This window comes from Glycine max, chromosome 7, assembly GCF_000004515.6.
Source record: "Glycine max cultivar Williams 82 chromosome 7, Glycine_max_v4.0, whole genome shotgun sequence".
Classification (NCBI taxonomy): domain Eukaryota; kingdom Viridiplantae; phylum Streptophyta; class Magnoliopsida; order Fabales; family Fabaceae; genus Glycine; species Glycine max.
Window position 1 is genome coordinate 9,287,131 of NC_038243.2, and position 19,244 is coordinate 9,306,374.

The following is a 19,244-nucleotide window of genomic DNA, read 5'->3' on the forward strand; positions in this document are numbered from 1 at the left end:
AGACCCTCCTTGTGCTAGTTGCACAAGATGACAAAAATAAAATCCTTCCAATAGCCTTTTTCGTTGTCAAGAGTGAAACGACAAAATCCTTCCAATAGCCTTTTACTCATTTGCTATATTCTCTTTTTATTTTTTATTACCATTTCTATTTTTCTTCACTTATTTTTAATAAGCTAAATGTTTTTATTTATTTTAAAATGATAATAAATAAATATTTTTAATAATTCATAATAAACAAACATACATTTAAATAAATAAATAAATTATATTTGGATTTTATAATGAATAACTAAAATTGTGATATAAATTTATTTTTAACTGTAAAATATTAAAATAATTTAAAGAACAAAATAAAAATAAACAAATGATATAAAAGAGATAGACATACAATGAATATGGAATAAATTACTTTAAAAAGTTCTATTTGATTTTAAAACATTATGATTTTAAATAAGAAAATCATTATAGTTTTGATGTGTCCATTTTAATTTAAATATAAATAATTAAAAATAAAAAATAAATAAAAAACCAGAAAATTAAAAAAATAATTAAAAAACCAAGTTATGAAATCAATTTGCCATGAACCAGTTTCATAACATGTGTTATTAAACAAAAAACCTCAGTTAGAAATTGATTCCTGACAAAAAAATTATTCACGTTAAAAAATTGATTTAAAAAGAACCAATTTCTCAACGTCAATAATAATTTATATCATCCACATAAATTATATTTTGCTTGAATATTTACATAAATTAATTAATGTATTTGTATTATTTATGTAAAAAATCTATGAATAAACAACAAAATGGTTTTCAAGAATAATAACTAAACAAACCCTTTATCTCTTTTTACTAATGATCAATATCGAAAGTGAAATTGTTCAGAGATAAATAAAAGTTCGTTGTAATGATCTTTTAAATATTTTGGGTAATGATTAGAGTGTTTTACCTCCCTAAAATCAAACCAAACAATAAAGCTTTTTCCTCCGTTGTAATGAAATTATAATTAATTTAATTAAACTTTTGAAAATGCAAAATTTTTAAAACAACCAAATTTATAATTATTTTTAAAAAGAAAAAAAAACATTTTAAATAGTAATTTAAAATGCATTTGTAATTATATTTTAAAATAAAATGAGTCATTTCATAAATTTAAATAAACCAAAAATAAATTTACTTAATGTCTCTAAACAAGAAATCACGTTTTTTAAAGCTAAAACAAAAAGGTTAAATGATAATAAGAACACCACCTTACCATTTATCCATGGCTCACACCCTCTACCGTTAAAAAAAATTAAAATAACAGAAAATTTAGTAGTTACATATTGGAAATGAAACTATATGCTACAATAGTCAATGAACCTAAAAGATTTCAGCATACATTAATTACAGTCTAAATCTACATTTATTGACATGATTCTGCGGTTTTATGCCAAAAAAATAAAGGTCTGAGCATTAAACCAGCCTACATAACACAACCAGCTCACCCCTTCCTCAGACAATAAATAGGCATCAGACAAACCGCACAGTTTTTAACGAAAAATCCAAAGCTCACTTGAAGAAAACTATCTCAATACAGCAGATACCTTGTACATACACTATCAGGAACCATAGCTTACTTGTATTGACAAATGATTGCAGGTACATTTTACAATCATCCACTGAGCAAAACAGATTATGCAGTGGATTCACCTTCCCTCCAGAACAAATCCTGTAATACCACAAGATCAGAGTTATATACTGAAATTCTGCAACCTCAGCTATGTATTTGTAAGTATAAGTATATACTGTACAGGAACAAAGTTAAGTCAGCAAAGATTCTATCAAGAGGATGAAAAATAATATAAAAGATTGGTGTACTGCTAATTAACCTTTCAAATCACTTATTCTTGGGTAATGTGGTACACTTCACAATCACACAAAATCCCAACTTTGTATTCATATAATCATATTTATTCTAAAATTGCATATACTGTAACAGCCACAAGATAACAGAGATCACGCTTGCAAATGTCACATCTTAAACTTCAATATCTGGCTAAACCCCACGGTACAATAGGAACGCAATTTCAACTTTATGAATTTGAATTCTTATTCAGCTCTTCTTTTATACTCCTAAGTCCTAAATTTCAACACAAGTTTCACGCAGTTTACAGTTTCTCTGTATTTCAAGTAATTCAAAAGTATTAATCTTTTGGTAGCAACTAGCAGGCTAGGAGCAATTTGCCAATACTGTCTATACTGATCACAAGGTTGGAAGTCAAGTGAATAAGTGTTCATACATGTGCACACCAATACAAAGATGAGGTAGAATGCAAGAGAGAGAGACGAGAGAGACAGGGCGCGAGAGAGAGAGAGAGAGCAATAGAGTCAGCAAGGGAGAGAGACGAGGGATGGGTGAGAGTCGCCTCAAAAAGCAGAGGCGGAACGAGAAACAATTCCAGAGACAGGAAGGACCCACAGCGGAGCTACGCCTGCAGTAGCTTCCATGGATCTTGGAATACCCAAACACAATGGAAGGACAGGTCGAACACTACAAGCTTCTACTTCACCAGATTCCTAGAAAATGTGAACGAGATGGACCTATGGGGCATCTTTGGAGAGTAGGGACAAGTTCGAGAGATATTCATCCCTACGCGTAGGAACAAAGAAGGAAGAAGGTACGGCTTCGAGAGATTTAGCGGGGTGATCGCCGTAAACAGGCTAGAGCGGCAACTTGACAACCTTGTGATCGGAGGCCTGAAGCTACACATCAACGTACCAAAGTACGAACGTCAGAACGAGTCACGACCACAATTAAGACTAGGGCTCGAAACGAGGAGAGGCGGTGGAACACAGGTAAACATTGCACCATGGCAGAATCACAGGGTATCTTCGATGTCCTATAAGAATGCCCTACTCACAACGCCAACGACCCTAGGCTAGTGGCAAGGCTCAGCTAGCGCGAGGCTTACCCACGGCGAGTCGCATTCTTCAGTCCACCTTGACATTCCGGCGGGAGCCAAACATTGGTTCTCCGATGCGTGGGTTGGCCAACTGAAGCTCATGAAGACACTCGAAGAAGCTTAAGAAGAAATTGCTTGGGAACTCGAGCCAGACATCATGCCAAAATTCCTAGGAGACAACATGTTTATGCTCCTAGGTCTCGGACTCTAGGGCAGAAGAGCTATCAGCGGAGGAAGCTTAGCACGCGTCGACACCATTCCAAACGATGGAGAAATGGAATCCCGGCACCATACCAGGGCAAAGACTCATATGGGTACAGTGTTGGGGCATTCCCCTCATCGCTTGGGATACGGAGCAGATCCGGAAGATCGTTGCCGCCATAGGCGAACTAGTGGAGCTTGACGACGACATAAAGGAATTCCGGCGTTTGGACAGAGCACAGGTGTTAATTAGAACCCCGTGGAGACCACGCTGCAACATACCATAAACCTCCATATCAGCGGCGACCTGTATCACGTCCACATCGTCGAAGAAACAGGGTCCGATAACCACCCTCGCAGCCGCCAAACCCGTTGCAACACAGGATCATCAGACGAGATAGAGTCCGAAGACAGTGACTCCGGCAGCCTACGCTCATCGATCCGTGACGCGGCGGACGATGACCATGCGCCGCCATGTACTGACTACAACCAAACCGGCGATGGACTAGGAGCAAGAGACAAGGAACATGACCCACTACCCAGAGGATCACCTTATGAGCCACTGGGTAATAACCTCGGTAGGTGGTCTGTCAGCAATACTGTCGAGGATGGCACATATGATCAGGTAGCTGAAAAGGGGAAACTGCTAGCAACGTAGGTCAACATGGGTACAGAGATGCTTTACGCAAATAAGGAAAAAGGTGGAGAGATATTAGACGTATGTGGGGGATGCATCAAAAGGCAGAGCAGGGCAGATATGGAGTCTGGATTAGACAACGACAACTACATGCAGAGCATAAATGCACAAGTCAACATAGGACCCTGTGGGCCAGCCTTGGACATATCTAACGAGTCACATGCCCTACACATAGGTAGCACTGAAAATTCAAATCTTTGTGGTAACTTAAACAAGGATATCGCTAACGATCACACTGTCGGTGCTAATGGGCCACTACTATTGGGCCTCACCACCCACACAACAGAAAATGAGCATCCTTCGAGCCCAAATACCATCAAAGCTGAAGCTACCACCCCGGTTTCTCGGAAGGTGTACTCAAAGAGCACATGGCGCAAAAAGCAACAGGCCTGCCACCAACCAAATGAACAAGCTAAGCACTCAGACAAGGATCAAACCAAATTGGGCCTTGTGACCAACAGCATTCTCAATACCGGGAGCTTAACACCCATGTCCGCCGCATCGACCTTCATTGTTGGTACCTCCAACACCCTGCAGGAGGCAAAACACCTTTGGAATATGGCAAAGCAAATGGGGGTCACATGTTCTACAGACCATGAAAGCTTCATAAACACCATTTCAGCCATGGAACTTAGAGACAGAAAAGAGGCAGAGAAGTTGGGAAATAGAAAAGTGCCCCATGAACATTTTAACATATAATGTTAGAGGGCTAGGGAGGGGGATCAAGTGGACTGCCATCAAGAGGTTAGTGACGAAACACAAGGTTGATTTGCTATGTCTTCAGGAGATGAAGAAACAACATATTGAAATCAAACTGTGCCAGTCCATGTGGGGTGATACTGATGTAACCTGGGAAATATTGCTTGCCACAAATACAACTGGTGGTCTACTATGCTTGTGGAGCGAGAAGAGTTTTAATGTGGAAAGAAGGGTCAGCGGCAGGGGTTTCATCCTGCTGGAAGGGATATGGAGAAAAGAAGAATAGAAGGTGTTTATAGTCAATATATACGCCCCCTGTGATTCTCAAAACAAGTGTGTACTTTGGGAATCTCTAAGGCAGCTAAAGGATCTGAACCGAAGGGGCCTATGGTGCCTGCTGGGAGATTTTAATAGTGTCAGAAATGCATCGGAAAGGGTTGGAGTATCACAAAGAGGGGGGGGGGGGGGTGATCCACTCATCAATGAATTCAATGACTGGCTAGATGATGTTGAAGTTCTTGAACCACCATGCATAGGGAGCAAATACACTTGGTACAGACCAAATGGGACAGCTAGAAGCAAACTCGATAGAGTATTCATCTCCTCAGATTGGCTTTCTAAATGGCCAGCCAGCACACAGCATATCCTAGACAAAAACTTCTCAGATCATTGTCCAATGCTCGTTAAATCTAAAAATGCTGATTGGGGACCCAAATCATTTAGATTACTTGATTGTTGGCTCAAAGATAAATCATTTGGGAAGGTGGTCAAGGACAGCTGGACACAGACACAACAAACAGGCTGGAGCGGCTATGTTCTCAAAGAAAAAATCAAATGCCTCAAGGAAAGAATCAAGCTATGGAACAAGGAGCAGAATGGAGACACCTTCAAGAAGTTTCAAAACATAGAAGCTGAGTTAAACAAGCTGGAAAATGACATAGCTAAAAGACAAATGACTCCCCAAGAAAGTCTGAATAGGAAGAGGCTGCAGCAAGACCTATGGAGAGCAGCCCTATCACACAAATCACTAATGAGACAAAAGGCCAGGTCCAGGTGGATCAAAGAAGGTGATTGCAATTCCCGGTACTTCCATCTGATGATTAACTCAAATCATAAATCTAATGCAGTAACTGGAGTGTCAATGGCTCGTGGGTGGAGGAACCAAACCGAGTGAAAGAAGAAGTCCACCGGTTTTTTCAGCAAAGATTTCAAGAACCATTGCAAACCAGACCAACTTTGAATGGTATCAGCTTTAATAGCATTGGGCACCAACCAAATCAATTGCTGGTGGGCACCTTCAGTGAGGAAGAAACAAAGTCAGCAGTTTGGGAATACGGTAGTGAAAAGAGCCCAGGCCCAGATGGGCTTAATTTTAAGTTCATCAAGCAGTTTTGGCAGACCTTGAAACCTGTAATCTTGCGCTTTCTTGGTGAATTCCATGCTCATGGCACTTTCCCAAGGGGAGGCAATGCCTCATTTATTGCTTTGATACCTAAGGTGACCGATCCACAATGCCTAAACAACTTCAGGCCTATTTCCCTCAAAGGCAGCGTCTACAAGATAGTGGCCAAGGTGCTAGCCAATAGATTGAAGAGAGTTATGCCAACCATCATTGATGAAAGACAATCAGCCTTTATAGCTGGTAGACATCTACTACATAGTGTAGTCATTGCTAATGAAGTAGTGGAGGAAGCAAGGTGGGGGAAAAAGCCATGTTTGATATTTAAGGTGGACTTTGAAAGGGCATACGATTCAGTCTTGTGGGATTTCCTCTTCTACATTCTAAGGAGATTGAGGTTCAGTGACAAATGGATCCAATGGATGGATGGCTGCCTCAAATCTGCCTCAGTGTCGGTGTTGGTAAATGGCAGCCCCACATCAGAATTTGTCCCACAAAGAGGACTCAGACAAGGAGACCCACTAGCACCCCTCCTATTCAACATCGCAGTGGAAGCTTTAACTGGACTCATGAGAGAAGCCATAAAAAAGCTGTCCACTGAATTTCTAGTGGGCGCAAATAAGGTACCAGTTAGCATCCTCCAATATGCTGATGATACCATATTTTTTGGGGAGGCTACCATGCAGAATGTTAAAACAATTAAATCGATCCTGAGGGCTTTTGAACTTGCAGGCAGCTGAATACTTGAATTGCAGAATCCTGTCTATGCCATTCACATATTTGGGTATTCCAATTGGGACTAACCCAAGGCATAGTGAGCTGTGGGATCCGATCCTAAGAAAGATAGAGACAACTAGCTAGATGGAAACAGAGACAACTAGCTAGATGGAAACAGAGACACCTATCCTTCGGGGGGGCGAGTGACTCTAATAAGATCAATCCTAACATCTATCCCAATTTTCTTTCTTTCTTTTTTCAGGATTCCCAATAAAGTGGCGGTCAAGCTGGTCCAAATTCAGCGAAGGTTCCTATGGGGTGGAGGGCCGGATCAAAAGAAAGTTGCGTGGATCAAATGGGAGACAATCTGTCTCCCAAAGGAAAAGGGGGGCTTGGGAATAAAAGAAATCAGGATATTCAACAAGGCATTGCTAGCGAAGTGGAGATGGAACATGCTGCAGCAAAATTCAGAATTGTGGGCTAGAATATTGGAGTCGAAATATGGTGGGTGGCGAGCATTAGCTGAAGGCAAACGAGCCAACAATGAATCAATATGGTGGTAGGATCTAATGGAGGTGACACACGAACATAGCTGAATAGAGTACTCCAAAATGAAATAGTATGGAAGGTGGGATGTGGGGACAAATTTAGATTTTGGGAGGACAAATTGGTTGGAGAAGGGGAGACATTAATGAGGAAATATCCAAGGATGTACCAAATATCTTGTCAACAACAACAGCTCATTCAACAAGTGGGAAGTCATACAGAAACAACATGGGAGTGGAAATTTCAATGGAGAAGGCCTTTGTTCGACAATGAAGTGGACACAACTATTGGCTTTTTGGAAGACACATCACGGTTCCCCATTCATCGACACCTAGCAGATTGTTGGGTATGGAAATCGAAACCTAATGGACACTACTCTACAAGGAGTGCATACCATTTGATGCAACATGAAGCAGCAGAGGCAAATACTGATCCTGCATTTGTGGAGATATGGAAGCTAAAAATCCCAGCAAAAGCAGCCATTTTTGCCTGGAGGCTAGTCAAGGACAGATTGCACACTAAAGACAATTTGAGAAGGAGACAAATACAGCTAAATGACACATTGTGCCCTTTCTGCAGAAATTACGAGGAAGAAGCTTCCCATCTGTTCTTTAGCTGTACAAAAACACAATCCCTATCATGGATTAACACATCGAGAGCATTTTCAGCCAACCCAAGGCACCACTTCTTGCAACACACTACTGGCCTACACGGATCGAAACAGTACAGCAGATGAAAATGGTGGGTCGCATTAACCTTCACAATTTGGCAGCACAGAAATCGGACTATTTTCTCAAACGAACCATTTAATGGAAGCAGAATGAAGGAGGATGCAGTGTTCCTGGTCTGGTCATGGTTCACAGAGCTGGAGAAAAGATTTACAGAGCATTACAACTACTGGTCCAGCAACCTATCAGTAGCTTTCTGTAACTAGCATAGATGGGAAGCTATTGACCAAATGTAACAATGTATCTAGTCTGGATTCTAACAGAGGGACCTTCATCCCACACAGTCATACTCCTGTATTCTTAGTACCCCGGTACTTTTCTATAATATAAATGATATTTTTGCTGATAAAAAAAAAAGTGTTCATACATAATTTACATCACCTTCCCAGAATGTAATGCACATACATGAAACATTCAGATAATAAAAGAACATACCAATTTGGTAGCAGCAACTGTGGAGCGCTGCCTTTCCTTTTTCTCACGATTGCACTCGCCACACCAGCTGGAGAAATCTTTTTGATACAGTTTCATCTCTCTAAAGACAGAACTACAATGACATAACACAAATTTCATATTAATTTACTCAGAAGAAATGAACAGAGAATAATGACAGGTGTGATTTCTGAAACTAGTGGATAGGCCAGAGTAATATGAAGCAAACAACTCAAAAAATCATTAGACAAATTGAAGTAGCAATGAAATCAAGCAACAAGTGAAATCACCTTCTGCACCATAGAAGTAGGTTGACCCGATTACCAGATGTTGTAGCTCTAGCACCATGGCGATGACGACCACGATGAAGGACAGCTCGTCCAGGGACATGAGAATAATCAAAGATCTCCTGCTTTCAAAAGTGTACAACCACCTATGAGAAATAGCAAAAAGCAATGGTCCATAAATTTCCCTACAATAGTTAACAGACAACACCAACTAACTTCATTGGAACAGAATATGAACCCAAAATAAACAATCATTTGGATTTGCTTTCATGATTAAAAACAAATATATACCACTAAAGCTAAACTAAAAAACAGAAATGAGAAATGCTAGGAACACACTCTTTTATTTGTTGAAATTTATTGAAAATTGGAAAAAAAATGTGGGTCCCATGCCTTATTTAATGTTCTCTCTAATGATTTTGTAGTATTCAAGAAATTTTAACCAATAGATGTCAGAAAGAAGGTGTTGGAGTGTGTCCCTAGCACGCAACAGAAAAAACACAATTACAGATACACCAATTCACAACACACATGACATGAAGAGCAATATTTTTAATTCACAAGTTATTGTTGTAGGGGCTCAGGTTGTAAACTAAACCAATCCCACACTTCATCCAGATCAATATAGAATCTCCCAAAATTTTTAAATTTGATTATTTTCTTCTCATGCACATATGACTGTACCTAGGGCAATAAACATATTTCTATTTAGCATACATATTTCAAAATAGAAATATTATGGCCAGTATAGTAAAAGGTGCCAAAAGGTAACACCTAAAGCACGGAGGACAACTAGCTATTTGAGGCACAGAAGGAGTCAATGCTTTTTGCTGATTGAAAGTAGACCAACATACACTTACAGTGATGAAAAAAAAAATGCATTGAATCTTCCTAAAACCAATCTAATTTTATGTTACTCAATCACCACAACTTACCTCTGAATGACTTCCAGTATTTACATGTTTCTCACATCGTACACCCCGAAAAAACAATTCCCCTCCAGAAAATTGCTTACCCAAGCAAACATTTAAGGTTACTTCTGAGTCATCCACATGGAAACCTACAGATGCAAGACTCTTAGTTGTACAACATCAGACATATTAACATCAGGAATGCAGATGTATTAACCAGCATATAATATGAACCTAGCATCATCAAAATACGTCACCAATAATAAAGCATTTAAGGTCTCTATCCAAGCTTAGTATGAATTTGAAACTTCAAAAGAAGTAATAAGCTGTCTGAATTATTATTAACCACAAAGCTCCATAGTTATAATAATACCATGATGTAGGTTCACTTACTAAATATTATGCACATGACCTATGGAACGATAAAACAAATACAGATCCAGCAGAAGTCGTACCTAAGTCAACATCTCTATCTTTACCATATTCTACAACAAAACCATGATGAGAATCCAGGGTTGACCCGCCAACTTCTGCAAAGAAGACTGTATAACAAACAATTAAGGGACTGAACATGTCTTGTAAGAATGAAAAATATAGCTAATCATTTCTAAAATATAAATAGATTCAGCCAAATCACCATCATATTATAAAGCAGTCTTCATTTACCTCTAGATAAGGGACGGATAAAACCTTCCATAAGCTTGTCAAGCATTGTTTCAAGTCCAAAGTCATCAAGTACAGCACCAAATTTATTCATTGTATTGGGATGCATGATCCGAAATTTAGTTTCAGTCACCCACTTCTCAAAATTTTCAATCTAGGGAGACAACAAATACATTGTAACATACACAAAACATAAGTAAACAAACAGGCATCTGTTTACAACTTCCAATTTAAAAGAGGAGATAATGCTTGTATCATAGGTAATGATAGTTAAAATGATGAAGTACCTCAGACAGCAATAACTCACAAAAGTGGGTCTGAAATATGTCAAATATAAAAATGCCTGGAAAGGGTTCAGATACTATACTTCTATAGCTTTGTTCTGTATTATCATTAATTGCTCTCAGAAATGTGGGGACAAAGAATGCAGCAGGATCCACAGAGTACAACTCCAGATGTAGAGGCTGCAAAGTTGTGTTTAAAAAACTGTAAGTTTCGCTCTAAAAATACAAGAAAGGAGGTAGAAGAGACCAGGGAAAGAGTGCTATTAATTATCATACTTCACATCAGAAATATAAACACAATGTTTTAAGATTAATATTTCTTATTTCCTTTGAATGGATATTGAGCACCTTTTCAACAACAGCAACACAAATGAAGGAGATTTAATCACTATTATATTTCTTTTTGTACAAATTTGAATGGATCTCAACAAGTAATAATCAACCTATATCTAGATATTCTTTAAACTGCAGGCTCCCTAATATGTTGCATTAAGGGAGTGGCATGACATCAGGGGCTGGGGGAAGGGGCCAAGTCTCTAGCCATGTAAAGTGATAAGTGTTCATTAGATCATTCATATGCTGACATTTTCTGTTTACTTTTTTTTATAGGAATCCTTACACTGGGGAGAATTGCATCATATCAATGGCAAGCATATACAGCAAGAGAAATGTTAATCTCAATATGACTAGATAAAAAATATAGGATTGAAATTTTTAATTTGGTTCAGGGCCATGTAATCAATCCCAAATGGCAGCATGGAGCGGATGGCACCAAAAACATCATAGTGGGTAGCAGGAAGGCTGTCATTCCAAGGATTATAAATAATTTATACGATATACATATAAAAAAAAATATAAAAACTTCAAACACAATCTGATTATTAAAAGTTAAAAAAAAAACAAAAAAATTGAACACTGGGTATTGAGTGGCAGAACAGAGGGTAAAAACAAAGGAATAAGAATTGCAAGCTGGACAGAGGGATGTGGACAGAGTAAGTGTGTATGGTAGAGGTTGAGTAGCAGGGATCAATGGCAACAAGTGGGTGACAGTAAATGCCAGGAATGGCTGGAAATAATCAGTAGCGATCAGTGAGCTCAAGCTCATGAGAAAAAGGAGATCAGAGGCTTGCTTCAAAGTGAATAATGATTGGAAATGAACTAGGGAGAATAAACAATTTTCTAATAAAAAAACATATGTTGAGGAAAAGATGAGACATTATATAATTAGGGTTGGAAGAGGTGAAAAATGGGGCTTTACCCTTCATGAGGCAATAATGGTGTAAACAGCATTGGATGGACACTGTACATGATTGATAACATTGGTTTAGGGTGTTCTATATTTCGAGTACTCAAGATCTGCTAACATTAAATGTTGTCTAAATCAGGAAGTTGGATTCATCATTAGATTTAGCCATTACAGTTTATTATATATGCTTTTTTTATTTAAGAAATTACTTTATGAGACACTCTTTCTCTCTTCCTCCCAGTCTTGTGGGAATCATTCTTTTAGGTTCAACATTAATTTCAGGCCAAAATAGTAGTCAAGATGAACTGTCAAACAAGTTAATGTTCAGTTACCACATACCTGATAATTTGCTATTATCCTCTCTCTATATTCTCTATGCTTTTGTGCCTGCCAAAATAACATAGAAACTATCATATAGTAAAATAATAAAAAGCCACAAGAGTGTGGTAATAATGATGATAACAAGGACTATTTTTTCAGAAATAATCACTTATTTTTCAAAAATTCTTAGACAGCTGGCAAAAATATGCATTTGTTTTCAAAATAAGTTGAACCAAATATACAGTTATTAACAGAAATGGAAAATTTTCCAAAGGCACTTCAACATCCCAGTCCATAAATATAACAAAAGGAAAGTTACTAAACCACTACAGCATGCAAATGTTATTAAAACTTCTCATTCTCAGAATCATCCTAACCTCAATAATATTCAAAATTTCATTTTGTTTTTCACTAACATAGAACTAGAAGAGTATCTATAACATTGATATCATCCCAACATTGGAAATTTGGCAGGGTTTTACACTTCGTAAAGCCATGTCCAGCTCAATAACCAGACATGGATCATTCAGTGACACTAAAGAAAAAATGACAACCAAAATGTCACAAGAATAGCACAAATATTTTTACTCCCCCTGAAGCTTCCTGTCTCAAACTATTTCCAGCACACAAGAATTAGAATTCCAAGCCTAAGGAAACAACAATTGTTTAGAAAAAAAATATAGAGAATTTTTATAATCATATGATTAATATAAGAAAAAATTATCCTGATTAGAGATATTTATAATAATTAAATAAGTAGTCCAATAAGGGAGCCCAAATGAATAGAATAATTTAGTTGTTGTGGGCTTGGGGTCATGAACCAGCCCATTTGCTTGTGAAACCTTAAAAAGACTAGTGCACGGGGTTACTTTTACTTATGTAAAAAAAAAAGGCTCCATCCACAATGCTCACCAGCCTCGCGTTTCCCTTTGTATTTTCACTTTCTCCCTTTCACATCTCCCTGTCTCTTCCTATTTTCATCATCTCCCTTCCCTTGTTCCTCACTGTTGCTAGCAGTCAAGTCATTTACAGAGAGAAAACATGCATTATTAGAGTTTATTGTCTTCCTCTATCTATTTTCATCGTCTCCCTCCAGTACATGTTTCTTTTCTTCCTCTATCGTTGCTCTATGTGGCGGCAAACTTCCAATGAGGAAGTGCACACAGTTGCAGCAAGGATTTTTTTTTTTTTTACATGAACGCCCAGTTTATTGTGAGCCATCAAGTTGCCAGTTTTCTCTTAAACCAGCTGAGTCAAACTGATTTCTACAGGGCCATTACATTTCCAATCTAACTAGCTACTCAAACAGGTGATATGTCCGTTTCCTGTTCCTGGTTCTGGTTCTACCGACAAGTCAGAGCCAGTTTTGATAACACTGCCTAAACAAAACATACTTGCAATAGGGGTAAATGTGTCATTTTGAGTCATTAAATCATAGGCCTAAGAAATCATCCTACTTTTCTTTGTTTTCCACGTATATCCTCCTATAGAAGCAATCCATGTTGAAAGGAGATGGCCTCTTTCACTAAACCCATCACCCATTGGTAAGAAACCATTCTACTGCTAACACAAACTAGCAACATTCTTCCCATTCGTGCCACTAGGCTATAACTTGACAAACAAGTTACGAAATTCACCCAACTAAAACTAAAAACGCAATCCCTCACATAATTTAACTTAATTTTCTTCCATTTTCCAAACAAACATATTTAAAACCGAAAAACAAGTCAAACACACAGAACAGCGATTAACAGTGAAGGAACACATTAGGGGAAAAATCAGAAACACACTCTGTTGCGTTCCCCGAGGGGCAGATACTTGAGGAGAATCTCGCGCATGAACTTGGCCTTCTCGTCACGCGTCACGTTGAGCATGCTCGGAGGGAGGTACCTCTCCAGCGAGCTGAAAATGTTAGGGCTGAAATCCAATTGCATGTCCTCGTAGCCATCGGGCTTGTGCTCCTTGTTAGGGTTCAGCCGCAGCCTCAGGCTCGCCGTCGACGCCGCCGCCACGGTGCCGTTTCCGCTGGCGCTGCCCTGGAGCGACATTTTCGGAGTGGGGGAAATGAGCTACGCCGTGGTCATGGGGAAGAGCGAAGGGGAAATTAGGGTTTTTCGGAGGAGAAACGAAATCGGAGTTGGAAATTAGGGTTTTGCTGTGTTAGGCAAGGTGAGAGATTGGGTTTTATAAATGAATATTTTTTTTTACAGTACTGTACAAGGTTTATAAATGAATATGTGTATTTATACCCAAAAAAAATGAATGTGTAAATGCTTCTTAAAAAAAGTGTAGACATAAAATTAGTTACGGTCCGAATGAAAATAAAATTGGAGACAAGGAATAGAGAAATAAGTTTCATTATGAATTTTTGTCAAACAAAAGTTTAATTATTAATTATTATAGTGTGCAATTTAATTTTTAAATTTTATTTTTAATTGGTTAATATTATAAAAAAATTACATAGAAATTAAACTCAAAAATGAAAATGTTGTTTTATATACGTTGTTTATATACGCGATCAATAATATGTCATTGCGATTGTGACAATGAATTTTATATATCTCTTGCAAATTTGTTACCTAAACAAATGCCCTCCTATTAATGGTGCACCAAAAAATAGCTCAACCTATACCATTGTGACTGATGCATGAACGAAATATAACATCTTATGATTCCAATATGATTATTTTTAGTAAAATAATAATAATTAAATTGTTAGTTGTTTATAAGGTTTAGTGAAAAATGGTTAGTTTAAGAATTCATTGGAATTATTTCGGAATCACAAAAGAATGCAAACATAAAATAAGAAATAATGAAGTAACCATAGACAATAGAAAAGTGAGTTTAGTTGTGTAAAAGAGAAAAAAATGAAAGGAAATTAAATATATATATATATATATATATATATTTATTTAAATTAAAATAAAAAAACCGTTGAAACATCATCTCTCGGGTTAAAAATAAATAAATTTACACTCTCATAACTAAAAATTCAAATTCAATTGGAGAGAAAGTGGAGCAATAATATGCACCACAATGATTTCTAGGGTTTGAAGCACTTCCCCAAGTCGTGGCTGGAAAACAAGGGAAGAAAAATGAGCGAAAGCACAGAGACCTAGAAGCGCGAAGCTGCTGATTCAGAGAGCAAGGAGAATGCTGTTGCATCCAAGAAGCCAAAGGTCGAATCTTGTTGAACGGGTACCGATGGTAATGGCGTAAAGGAACCATCTTTTCTCATTGAAGCTGATGCCACTGAAGATAAGGGCGCCAGGCACACCATGGAAGATGCGTCGGTCATGCTTCTCGACGTAAGTTTAGATTACCCTGGAAATTTGAGGTCCTTTTTTTGTTTGTGTATAATGTTTTAGTTTTGTTATTGTCAAAGTTTCCTACTTTTTGAAAAGAAAAGTAAAAAAAGCCAAAAAAGGGATGTGAGCTGCCATTTGTGTATCAACTTCATTGTATTATACTGGATTTTTTTGAAATGTTCATGCTTTTAGGATTAGGATTTGACATTGACACTTCAAAAGTTAGGAGTTTCAAGATGATGCTAAGTTATGGCCATTCAATAACCGAGTGAGTTTTAGAAATTTCAGGATTTGCAATAATATATCTCAGTAGTATGTAATTTATGAGTGAAAGACATGTGAATGTGCAAGCAAAGCATGCATGCTCAAACAATAAAAAAAATTCTACATTAAAAATTATAATTGAAAAAGAAAACAAAGCCCTTGCTGAAGTTATTTCTAATGTTTTGCTTTTCATGTGCTCATGCAATAATTGCTCTTCATTAGTGGTGGTTTGTGCTTCTGGACTTATGGCGTACTTTATTTCTTGGTAACTCTGGTTGCTTGATTTTCAGATGTGCACACTTTGCTATTTATGATGGACATGGAGGCCGGTTAGCTGCAGAATATGCTCGAAAGCATTTGCATCAGAATGTTCTTTCAGCAGGATTACCACGTGAGTTGGTGTTTTACTTGGTCTAATTTCATGTATACTTAGATCACTTAGGCTCTTAAGGCTGTGGCAAACTGAAAAATCTATTTCTTGGTTTTGGTTGTTCTCTGTTTATCTGTTAGTTCATATTTAAGAACCAATTTAAGGACAGTTGTGCAGCCATTCTTAACTGAGTAGTATGGTTTGGAAACGCAGATGTATTTATCTCTTGGTTGGTTGAGGAACCAGGAAATAAGACATAAATGCTATATGGTTGAGAAGTGATCTTTTCAATCTCAGGTAATGGTGTGAAGTGTGTAAGATGTTGTAGGTTCTGAATTTGGTCTGTTAGGCTAATTAGTCTAAAGATACCCACAGTTGAGTTGATGCAATGCGTCTCAATAAACTAATAAGGAAAAATTAGCCCAATTTACAGATGAAAAGCAGATGATGACCTGATCATTTGAAAAATCGAATGCTTGAAATGAATTCTTGTGTCTTTCTCTGGAGATATTTGTTTTAAAATGTGAGCAATTTCCTTTATGAGATCTACTTTTATATATCTTGCTTACTATTTTATGAATTTCCCTCCTCTTCTTTCCTTTCGGTGTATATTTCAGTTTGTTGCAAAGGCAGCTAGACAAACTATTCTGAATGGTAAGCATTCAGTTTATAATTTCGCATTCAGTTTATAATTTCACTATTGTTTCCCCCTTTTGGTAAGTTGCCATGTTGGATCTTCATGGAATTTTTCTATTCTATTATGTTTTTTTTTTGTCATAACAAATTTTCATTTGATATTTTTATTCTGATTTAGGTTTCCTTAAAACTGATAAGTCTATTCTTCAAGAAAGTGCTGAAGGTACAGCTTCAAATTCAATGCTTTAAATTTGTTGATATATGCTGTTATACAAATGCTAAATCTAGGGTAAACTTTGTTTATATAAGTGGATAAATGAAGTTTTTATTTCCATTTTAAAATTTACTGGTTTCAAGTCCATCTAATTTCCTTTTTTGTGTTTTGGCAACAATGTACCACACAATATGCTTAAGGTCATTTGCATTTTTTATTCTGATTTTAGCATTGCAGTCTCAATTCCTGTACTAATAATAATCATGAGAGATATTTTGATGTTATGTGTATCTTGCTGATGTTTAATCACTGTTTCCAGGGGGGTGGCAGGATGGTGCTACAGCTGTATTTGTTTGGGTATTGGGACAAAGAGTATGCTTCCTATTATTTATTTTCCATTTACCATACTAGTAGTTTACACTGCTGCTGTCTGATGCTAACTGCAGATAAACATCATAGGCAGTATAATTATGGGTATTTTGTTGAACAATCTTTTGATGAATTCAGCTCTTGGTTTGTTTCAGTTTTCTTTAAAGTCAGTTGTAATTTGTTTTTGGCCTTTCCTGTTTGATGAGTATTTGTTAGGTTGTGGTTGCAAATATAGGAGATGCCAAGGCAGTATTAGCTCGGTCAACTAATGGATCCCAAAATCACCCAGATGGTGTCCAGACACAGCTGAAGGCCATTGTTTTGACTAGAGAACACAAACCTATCTTCCAACTGGAGCGTGCACGCATTGAGAAGGTATGAAACTCCTCAATAATGATTGATTAGATCACGAGAATTATTTGATGATAATGCATGCAGTTATCAAATAAGACACTGACTCCTATTTGTCATACTTCAAAGTTACTTTACCACCACTTTTTACAGAGCTTTCAGCTGCACTCTCTTTCTCTGTAACATACATTGTTGAATAAAATGGAGCATTTTGAGATTAAGTTAAGCACCTGTATTATGATATGTTGCGTGAATCATTGCTTTTTGTTGCCAACAGATTGAGTACATGTTTGGTTGGGATTATTTATGGGAAAAGAATAACTTTTTCTTCTAAAGCTCTTTCAAGATGAAAAAAGTGAATTTATTTCTTCAAAATAAACTAATCCAATCATGGCTCAAATTACTCATGTTGTCATACATTCTATAAGTAGCACAGATTTTATTCTGTAATTAGTACAGATTTGATTTTTTTTTATTTGTACAGATTTTGTTCCATTTTATTTCTTTTCTTAATTAGGTCATTGGCAGCTTGTAAATAAGTCTTGTATTCACTCTTCGAAAGACAGAATTACATTAATATTCAGATTATTATCTTTCAAGTTGGTATCAGAGCCTCCGATCCAAGGGGATCTGCTTCTGCATTCTTCCAGGCAGCCTTCATTGCTGCAGTTGATACTGTTTCAGTGCCCGGTCACTGCGTATACCACTGGTCGCAGTTCGATGCCGTCAACCACCTTCCGCCGTCGTCATTGGAACGTCTACGAGCCTTTATGGACCCTTTCAGTAAGACATCTAGCTCTTGTTCTCTAACCATGGCTGGTAAGAGTTCTAGCTTCCTATCCTTTAATGCTTCTGGTACTGAAAATATCTGAATTATAGACTCTGGTGTTACTGATCATATGACACCTCACTCTTCTTATTTTTCATCTTACACCTTTTTAATTGGTAACCAACACATCATTGTTGCTAATGGTTCTCATATCCCTATTATTGGTTGTGGTAACATTCAACTTCAATCTTCCCTTCATTTGAACAATGTGCTCTATGTTCCCAAACTATCTAATAACCTCTTGTCTATTCATAAAATCACCTAGGACTTAAACTGTGTTGTGACATTTTTCCACTCCCATTGTGTTTTCTAGGATCTTGCCATGGGGAGGATGATTGGAATTGCTAAAGAGTAGGGTGGGTTATACTACTTGCAGCATGAGGACAATAAGGAGTGTACCAGATAAAAGGCTCTCACTTCCAATCATCAGACAAGTTCAGAACCTTGGTCATCCTCCCAAATATGGCTTCAGCACAAGTGTTTGGGTCATCCTCCGTTTAGTGTCCTTAAGTCTTTATTTCTTTTTTTTACAAAAAGGTCAGTCGAGTCTTTTCATTGTGATGTTTGTGAGTTTGCAAAACACCATCGAACAACTTTTCTTCCCAGTACTAATAAAAGTTCTAAACCTTTTGATCTTGTTCATTTGGATGTGTGGGGACCTGCACCTATTAGTAATATTTCTGGTGCAAAGTGGTTTGTTTCTTTTATTGATGACTGCACTCGGGTTACCTGGATATTTTTCATGAAAGACAAATCTGAATTTTTCCAAACTTTTATCGTATAATTCAAACACAATTTGGGAGCTCAATTAAAAGATTGTGTTCTGAT

At 37.3% G+C, this 19,244-nt stretch overlaps 2 protein-coding genes across 3 annotated transcripts; one reads left to right on the plus strand and one right to left on the minus strand.

Annotated features, from left to right (window-relative positions):
• Positions 1-1,356: 1,356 nt before the first annotated feature.
• Positions 1,357-14,286, minus strand: LOC100812049 (2-oxoglutarate and iron-dependent oxygenase domain-containing protein CP2). 2 transcript variants are annotated; one of them, XM_003528915.5, is made up of 9 exons: positions 13,866-14,286; positions 12,094-12,141; positions 10,512-10,688; positions 10,228-10,378; positions 10,017-10,103; positions 9,586-9,710; positions 8,654-8,772; positions 8,367-8,478; positions 1,357-1,710 (listed from the first exon to the last, which is right to left on the minus strand). In XM_003528915.5, exons 1-9 carry the CDS (start codon positions 14,121-14,123, stop codon positions 1,675-1,677), a joined length of 1,113 nt encoding a protein of 370 aa, XP_003528963.1. In that variant the 5' UTR covers positions 14,124-14,286; the 3' UTR covers positions 1,357-1,674. The 2 variants fall into 2 exon arrangements, with proteins under 2 accessions (XP_003528963.1, XP_014633379.1); XM_014777893.3 differs by having other exon boundaries at positions 10,017-10,091; positions 13,866-14,272.
• Positions 14,140-19,056, plus strand: LOC106799226 (probable protein phosphatase 2C 67). Its single transcript, XM_041017483.1, has 8 exons — positions 14,140-14,184; positions 15,297-15,412; positions 15,938-16,038; positions 16,546-16,671; positions 16,832-16,876; positions 17,187-17,239; positions 17,453-17,611; positions 18,172-19,056. The coding sequence occupies exons 1-8, from the start codon at positions 14,140-14,142 to the stop codon at positions 18,457-18,459; spliced, it is 933 nt and encodes a 310-aa protein (XP_040873417.1). The 3' UTR covers positions 18,460-19,056.
• The last annotated feature ends 188 nt before the right edge of the window (positions 19,057-19,244 follow it).